Consider the following 8,527-nt stretch of genomic DNA (forward strand, 5'->3'; position numbering starts at 1 on the left):
AGCATTGAATCAAAAATCAATCAATAAACCAACTATAAAACTGAACTTCCTGCCGAATGTTGATTGACGAGCCGTGAACCTAATCAGACACGCGAATCCGAACAGTGACCAATCATGACGGATCACAACCGAGAAGAGGCGGGGCTTAGTGGTGGTATTAGTGAGGTGGCTAACAGTTCTTCCATAGATGGTATACTAGGATAGAAAAAGAATAGCTTTAAAGTTTACAGTACACTGATCGCTCAGAATGAATGGCACGGCCGCATATTCGAACTTTGACAACCAGGAACATGTCTTGAAACTAGGGGAAACATTCGAGAAACATCCCAAAAGTGCATACCACACGGTGCGATGTAAGTGGCATTTTAAATACATTATTATACGGTACCAGCTGGGCTATTGGGCTAGCTAACGTTAGCTTTCTTGTTAGCCATGCTGCTGTTGCTCTGTTGGCTCATTTGGAACTAGTCTGCTGTTGGCAATGTCTAGAAAGAATGAAACTGACTCTTAACTAACTACCAACGTTCGTACATTGAACAATTGTGGTTTATTTAGTCTGTCATAATTCATCTTAACAGTCGATGCCCTATCTGTCAGATAAAACATTAGCGACGCAATGGTGATGACTGGCTAGTGCCTAGTATGTGTGACGTGGTTGCCATCTGCTGGTTAAAGGGTGTAATATAAGTGGCTTCCCCATGCTGAAGGCCAGGCTGACATTTGTTTCAGGTTTTGCCTCCTTTAATTTAAATGCCTCTCTCCCTTTTATCTTTGCACAGATGACTTCAAACCAGCCTCTATTGACACAGCACGTGAAGGAGACCTTGAAGTAGGCAAAGGAGAGCAAGTCACCATAACACTGCCTAATTTAGAGGTTGGTACCACAAGTTAGAGGCTCATTTTTGAGTGTTTGTGTAAACACAAACATTACGTAAACACAGACAAAAGTGAGGATGCAAATTGTGATTGGCCGGAATGAGATGATGATGTATGATAATAAGAGCGCTCACTTCGTACGGGTGTGATTATTTTTTTTAAACGCTTTTCCACTTGCTGCTTGTGCTTTCCGTCAGGGTTCAACTGCCCCAGTAACTGTCTTCAAGGGATCCAAGAGGCCTTACATGAAGGAATGCATCCTCATTGTGAACCATGATACTGGAGAGTACCGCCTTGAAAAACTCAACAGCAATATAGCTGTCAAAAAGACCAGGTAAATGGCTTAGCGGGAAAGGTGAATGTTAATTGTCAATTACTTGAACATTTCTAAGACAGTGGTTTTCAACAAGTGTTCTTGAGAGTGTAAAATTAAACCAAATGGACCCTTCCGGGTCCATTTTACACTCTCAATAGTTAAATTATTGTTAAACATCTGCATTACTTAAGTCTACACAATTGCAGAATGTAAAATAATTGTTATTTTATGTAAAATAATTGTTATTTTGATCAACGTTTGCCTGTTATCTCTCCTCGTACCAACATCAATACAGCATGGAATTGTGACAAAATCTTATCCAACGATGACAAAATATTTTGTAGTTTTGGGTCTAAGAGGCTAAATGTCATCAAATGGTGGCCCGTGGCTCAAATGCTGAATGAACTAGAAATGTACTGTCGAGCTGCCAACTTGTGCTTTGCACAAGTTGACCATGAATGGCCTACTTGTGCGTGAGCAGAGCATGCAACTTGTGTCAACTTCTTATATATATATATATATATATGCATACATACATACCCAGCCAATGAAACGTACCACAGTTACGTCATAAAAAATACACAATCCCTGATTGGCCGAGTGACGCCACCGACATACGCAGCCGAAAACAGTACTTGCACACACGACATACATACTGTACATAATTGCATACTTTGTCCCTCTTGGTTATTTTAAGTTTGTAATTGTGTGTGTGTGTGTATTTTTGTGCCATGCAGGGCTGAAGGAAGCAGTAAGGTCCAGTCTCGGTTTGAGCAGCAGACCAGAGGTCTGAGTCAGCAGGTAAAGAGCAGCAGTACTTTACCAGCATGCAGCAGCAGTAGCAGCAACAAGACTCCCACCGGCCCCAAGAGCTCCCAGTCTCCACCCAAGGAGAAGATGTCCCCCACATCCCAAATGGACGACATTGAAAGAGGTAAAAAAAACAGTATAGAATAAACTGAAACCTTCACATAAAATTGACCTTCACAGGTGCACACCGTCTACACTTGCACAATACGGACAACTTTATTTAAGCAACGTTTCGGTTTAGTCAACACTTTGACTACTATTCACGAGTTGCCCGAGTTAATTAATTGTAGAACACTTTCCCTGCGATTCGCGACTTGCCCGAGTTATGTTTTCATTTTTTTATCCACGTTTTTAAATCAGTTTGAAGTCATGCGGGCAATCCACCGGGACAGAATGGGATATGAGACGCGTTTTGATGACGTCGCCGCAAAAAGGTCTGTCGCTCCGGCGTGCAAAGGATTATGGGAAATCGAGTCCCTATTGTTTACAATGGCCGAATCTGCCGGAGGAAGAAGCCGTACGTGCGCTGCCCGGTCTGTTGTTGTTGTGACCGCCGCCATGGAATACTTTTCTACACTACAACAAGCGATTAAACCGCTTTTAAAGTGTATTTTCATGACAAGGAAGACGGACGTAAATTGTCTGCTTTAAACGAAAAACACATTTGTCATGCGTAGTCTTACGTCTGTATGTGTGTCTCTCTTTCTCCTCCACAGAGCTGATGGCCGAGGCGCAGGTCATGGACCAGATGAGCAGCGGCGACAGCTCGTCGGGCTCCAACAACTCCTCTTCCTCCTCCTCCTCCAGCAGTGACGACAGCGACTCGGACGACGAACAGCGGCGCTCCTCGCTCCCGTCGTCGGCGCCGCCACCCACCGCCGCCACCGACCAGATGTACCACACGCCTGCTCCCATGGGCAGCAGCACCCCCGCTGCCCCCCCAGCTGGCGGCGGCACCAACAACAACAACCCCTCCTCTTTCAACACCTCCTCCTCTTTCACCACCTCCACCTCCTCTTCCACCAACCGTCCGGAGGAGAGCGGAGGAGGAGGAGGAGGACACCTGATGAACACACTCAGTGGGTATCCCAGGCAGTAGCGGTGGTGTTTTTGGCAGCAAATTTTTATTTCTCTCTCTACGCACGCAGCCGCCACACACTGTTCTTTTGGGCATGCAGCACAGCGCTGCATGAGCACACTGATATAACTCCCCAGTCCCCACACAGTGACAGCACTCCATGTTTACGGCACGCACAGACAGACAGACAGAATATTATGTAGGCTATAATACACTGCAGTGTTTTTATGTGTTTTCTTAAGCAATTGATTAATGTACACGTCCTCATTTCGATCAGGGCTTCAGTCTCCTTATTCGACCACGTCTATCCACAGTAACGGGACATCTTTGCGCTGCGTAAAATATGCCTTCTACGTCTCCAACTGTGTTCAGCTCCTCACCCGCCACATTATGTTTACTTCATTTCCTTTATTTACTGCGGATTGCATTCACACCTGCACCGAATCGTAGTCAAGTGCGATTCGAAGCGAAGCGAAACCCACGTTTTTGGGCGGAGTAAAATGCGGTTATTTGCTGCGCATTAGGATTCGAATGAGCCTTCACACCTGCCAAACGAAGCGCACTTTCTGACAATGCGCAGCAGGATTCGTTTTAATCGCAGCAAAGCTCTCTGGTATGAATGCGACCTTAGTTTTAGTCATATTTTAGTCACCCGGAATGTTTTGGTGTTTGTCTAGTTTCAGTCGACTAAATCTACAGTTGATTTAGTCGACTAAAATGTATTTTGTCGGGCCTTGATGCCGTCGTAATGACTGTTTTTTTACACTTGCTGAAAATAGCCAATCTACAAGCTCGTCGCGCTGCGACACGTTGTGAGCTTGTAGATTGGCTATTGTATTTTCAGCATGCAGCTAATTGTAAAATTACTTATTCTGGATCTCTTGTCCACTAGTCCCTTTCTGATATTTTAGTCTAGTTTTTAATTATTGACAAAATCGACAGTATATTTAGTCATAGTTTTAATCACCATAGCTTAGTTTTCATTTAGTTTTTGTCAGTGAAAAAAGGTAGTCGACAGACATTTTTCGTCATAGTTTTAGTCGACGAAAACAACACTGGGCAGTAGGTGCTTTGCGACTAAAGATGCTCTGATCGATTAGCCCTTTCGCTAAGTCCCTCCTCCCTCCCTCCCTCCTTCCTTCCATCCTTGTCCCAATAGGCACGTTGTCCTTCGTTCTCACCCATTGAGATGCAAAAGATGCATGTTGAATGACAGGATTTCTCCATATAAATTATTGATCGTTTTAAGTAGCAAGAGCTTCAAAATGTCTTCTAAATCTAGTCAACCAGGCCTGCAGTATGCTATGCACTGGACAAAATGTGCATGACATTATTTCAGTAAACTAGAAATACGAAACTCAATCAACTTACGACAGTCCGACAGGAGTTTTCATGTAATTCACGGAAGACTATAGTGATTACTAGTATTATTGCCATCACCTGGGTGGTTCAGTCGTGTAACTTTGTATGTTCAACACAGCCATGCAAAATAACACTGACTGCTATGAGGTGACGAATCAATAATTCTCAATAGTATATTTCCATAAAATACAAAATAAACGAAGAACAAGAAGATGAGAGAAACTATCAATAAAAATAAATTATGTATACAAACTATACACATATAATTATGAACATAATGGCTGTATATATTTTCAAAACTTTCTTAACTTAACTCTAAAACTAGCATTTTGATTATATCGGCAAAATGAGCACAGACTGGGCGTCGCATAGCAGTTCATGTCCTGCCCAAAAATGTAACTACAATCCTCTGCATAAAACGCTGAAATCTTTACCGCTGAGCTAATAAGGGCACACGTGCTGCTAGCTCAGGGGGATATTTGCCATCCAAGGCCTAAGAAGAAATGCCACCCTTTTCACATTGGCCTATTATAGTGCCACCAGGAGGCCACAACCTGACCTGCCCTGGTGTAGAGTGGAGACCTGTGCCCCGAGGGGCACTTTATCTAGTTTCTATTCTAGTTTCTACTTATTTATAGAGCTGATTTTATTTTATTTTTATTATTGAAGATTATTCCACCTGTGCAGTTTGTCTCTTTTCCTGACCTATAAGTGAATGATTTTGTATGTAATCATTCCCATAAATGGCTGACTGACTGCTTATTTCTCCACCCTTTCTCTCTTCCAGAGACCGACCTCCAACTAAGCGATTCTGGCAGTGAAAGTGACGATGACTGAGAACACACAGGTTTCTGTCTGCCATGGACATCCGATTTGGGGGGGGGGGGGGGGGGGCGGGTGTAATAATTGGGTGAGAAATGAACCCGGGCTTGCAGATCCATATGCATTGTCTTGCTTCCTCTTATATTTGGCTGCTTGCTAATACCATGTATCTGCAATGTCCTGCATCATATCTCCCCCCCTCTAACCTCCAGTTAGCAAAGACATTTGCTTATACCTGGACAAATCTCATATCGGGTCTTTTTTTGTTTTCTTTTTCATGATTGCATTATGCGTTTGTGCGAGGATTCCGAGGAACGACAGTTTAACTTAACTATTGGTTTGCACAGGGGGTGATGTGACCATAGTAGACCATAGCAGAACAACATATTCTGGGAAGGCAGCCAGAATGTTTAACCACTTATCCCATTTAGACCTGAGGCTGATTCTAAAAAAATAAAATAAAAAGGTTTCTAAATCCTAACCGTTTTCTGAAAAACCTGTTTCTATGTCAGTGGTGCTCAACCTTTTTCATGTCAAGCACCCCGCAGAATTATCCCCAGAAGCAAAGATTTGTTCTGGGGGGGGGGGAACCCCTTTTGGTGTTAGCATTATGTTATACTTTAGATATTGAAAAATAGCAGATCTACAAGCTACGAGTGCCGCGCTACGAGCTTGTAGTTCTGCTATTTTTGAAAAGTTTTATAAATGTGGCACAAATATTGGAATATATTCTTTCAGAGTGAACATTTTTAACTCAAATCTTTGCTTCTGGGGGGGTCCCTGGAACAACATCTTTTCAAATGGAGGTCAGCGGCCAATTACATATCATTTTTTGGGGGTCCTTGACATCAATTATTGAGCACCACTGACATAGAAACATGGGTTTTTTTTTTCTTCAGAAAACCCATGACTGACTAATATCGTGGCCTTTCTTACTAAACAAATAAGGCCACTGTTGGTCGGGGTGGTGTTGCAGTCTATTGTTGCTGTATAACTCGCGTCGCCTCTCCTCTTCATCATCCTCGTCCGGGTTTTCCCAATTACGGCAGCGATTGTGAGCACACTGGCGTCTGGCAGTTATCTCCGCATGACATCTTCTCTTTACAGGCACACAGCTTAACAGATGGATTGACTGGTGGAAAGAATCCGTGACCGCCTGGGGTTGTGGGGTCAACTGGAAGTGGAAGACTGTCAAGTGTCTGGGGACGACCGAGTTCCATAAGAGGACGGTTAAAATCCTCCTCCGGGTTTTCCCGATTACGGCAGTGACAGTTTTATTTAGAAGACATTTTCGACGTCGTCAGGCCTAAATGGGTAGCAAGCCTTCCACTCTTGATGGTTATCGCGGTGGACTGCTCAATTCTGGACGGGAACACCTTTTGGTGTTTTAAAACTAAGCATTATGTTGTACTTTAGCTATTGAAAAATAGCAGATCTACAAGCTCATAGCACGCCACCGAGTGGCACGCTACGAGCTTGTAGGTCTGCTACTTTTTTTTAATCGTAAAAATGCGGCTCATCTTTGAATATATATTCTTTCAGATCGAACGTTTTTCTTATTTCGACGTCAGGCCTAAACAGTGTCAGTATTATGTTAGTTATCGTTATCGGATCCTTTTGACTTTAGATTACCGTGCGGGGGGGAATAGAAAGTAGACGCTTGAGTTTGTGTCTCTTAAAAATGTTCTAGAATAAATAAGGTACTTGGATGTAATGTTTTGATCTGAAGATATCGTAGGTAGGTCTTAGTGAGAGAATTGTGCACTAGGATTGGATCAATCTTTGTGGGGGTTTTGGGGGAGGGGGGTGATACGAGACTATGCTCGGTGCAATGGGTTTGGGGTGAAGGAAAACTGATTTGGCTTTGTAGCTTTAAAAGCCTGCAATACTTGAATCTAACTTATTTATATTTTACACAACACTCAGACCAACGGATTAAAAATGCTTAATATATTTTATATACTTTTAGTCGGCGGCAAGCGAAGCAATGGGGAGATGCTATAAAGGTACTATGTAGGCTAATATAGGCTACTGTACTACTGTATATGTACCCAAACCTGGAGCCTTGATACTGCACACACCACTGTGAGTCTTAATACAGCACATTCATGTGCCTTTGTCGAACCTAATGTATGCTTTGTTGCATGACTGTGTCACACTCGCCCCAAAATCATGTCATATAATTTTTTCCAATGTAAATGACGTTTATTTTTTGAGTGGTGCAACCACTCCCTTACGGAGCTATGTGTGTGGCTGGCTGCCTGGCTGGGTGCCTGCCTGGTGGGTGCGTATGAGCACGGAAATAGCATGGTTGTTTTTCACCACCTGTGTGCAACCTAACACACAAACACACGCACATATTAACTATATATATATATATAGTGACATGATATATATGATTTTGGGTGTGCCAGTACAGTTACAGTACAGTAGAAGGACCTCTACACAGTAACTCTGTCATTTCCCAACCATTTCGGGACACCGTCGTGCAGCAAAGAATAGCTTGGACTTTTTACTTGCCTTGGCCAGTTGTATATCAGTGGCCTCTCTTGACAAACGAAACCCACACAAATCTCAATGCTGTGCTGTCTTACTGAACAGGCAGAACTATATGGAAGCGCTTTTAAGTTTCAACATTTCTTTTGAGTGTCTCAGGCAATTTGAAAAGTGACATAACTGTTCTCAGAGATCTGCAAATGCTAAATGGGAAAGTAAATATATATAGTATATGTTTTGCCAAGAGGAGGATAATAATGGATTCAGTCAATGTCATCAGTAAAACATTTGCAATTGATCCCTTTATAGATGAATAAATGTTTTAATTGTTTGTGTTGTTGATGTTTGTTATAGTGCATTTAAACTAAATTCAGATAGGCCTAGATTGAGATACAGATGGAACTGTTTGTGCAGAGTAAGAAATTGTTTCAGAATGCAGGTGAATCAGATGCTGGTCATGCTGATTCACCTGCATTCAGCAATACTTTAACAATAACTGTTGAGCTACTCGCTGTAATAACCTGCACACATGAGTCATGACACACACACACACACACACACACACACACACACACACACACACACTGAACACGCCCCTTGACTGTCATGGCTACCGCGGTACAGACTATCTAATCTTAAACATTTATATGCGTATTTGTTGAAGCCTGTAATTATTAATGCATTTGATAGGATGAAACAAATGAGCACATACGCACTATAGGTTTAGGCAGAGCCACAACAGAAAATGTATGATCGCGCTGTTGTGC

At 42.7% G+C, this 8,527-nt stretch overlaps 1 protein-coding gene across 1 annotated transcript; it reads left to right on the forward strand.

Annotated features, from left to right (window-relative positions):
• Positions 1–201: 201 nt before the first annotated feature.
• eaf2 (ELL associated factor 2) lies at positions 202–7,043 on the forward strand. Its single transcript, XM_083776088.1, has 6 exons — positions 202–353; positions 780–874; positions 1,074–1,210; positions 1,930–2,126; positions 2,719–3,081; positions 5,230–7,043. The coding sequence occupies exons 1-6, from the start codon at positions 248–250 to the stop codon at positions 5,277–5,279; spliced, it is 948 nt and encodes a 315-aa protein (XP_083632214.1). The 5' UTR covers positions 202–247; the 3' UTR covers positions 5,280–7,043.
• Positions 7,044–8,527: the final 1,484 nt, after the last annotated feature.

This window comes from Protomyctophum parallelum (genome assembly GCF_964188405.1).
Source record: "Protomyctophum parallelum genome assembly, chromosome: 11".
Lineage (NCBI taxonomy): Eukaryota > Metazoa > Chordata > Actinopteri > Myctophiformes > Myctophidae > Protomyctophum > Protomyctophum parallelum.

Bases quoted from the DNA above. Each gene is read 5' to 3' on its own strand.
- eaf2 (XM_083776088.1), top strand. From the start codon at position 248: ATGAATGGCACGGCCGCATATTCGAACTTTGACAACCAGGAACATGTC. The intron at 354-779 runs GTAAGTGGCATT...ATCTTTGCACAG, and splicing joins TGCATACCACACGGTGCGAT to ATGACTTCAAACCAGCCTCT. The intron at 2,127-2,718 runs GTAAAAAAAACA...TCTCCTCCACAG, and splicing joins AATGGACGACATTGAAAGAG to AGCTGATGGCCGAGGCGCAG.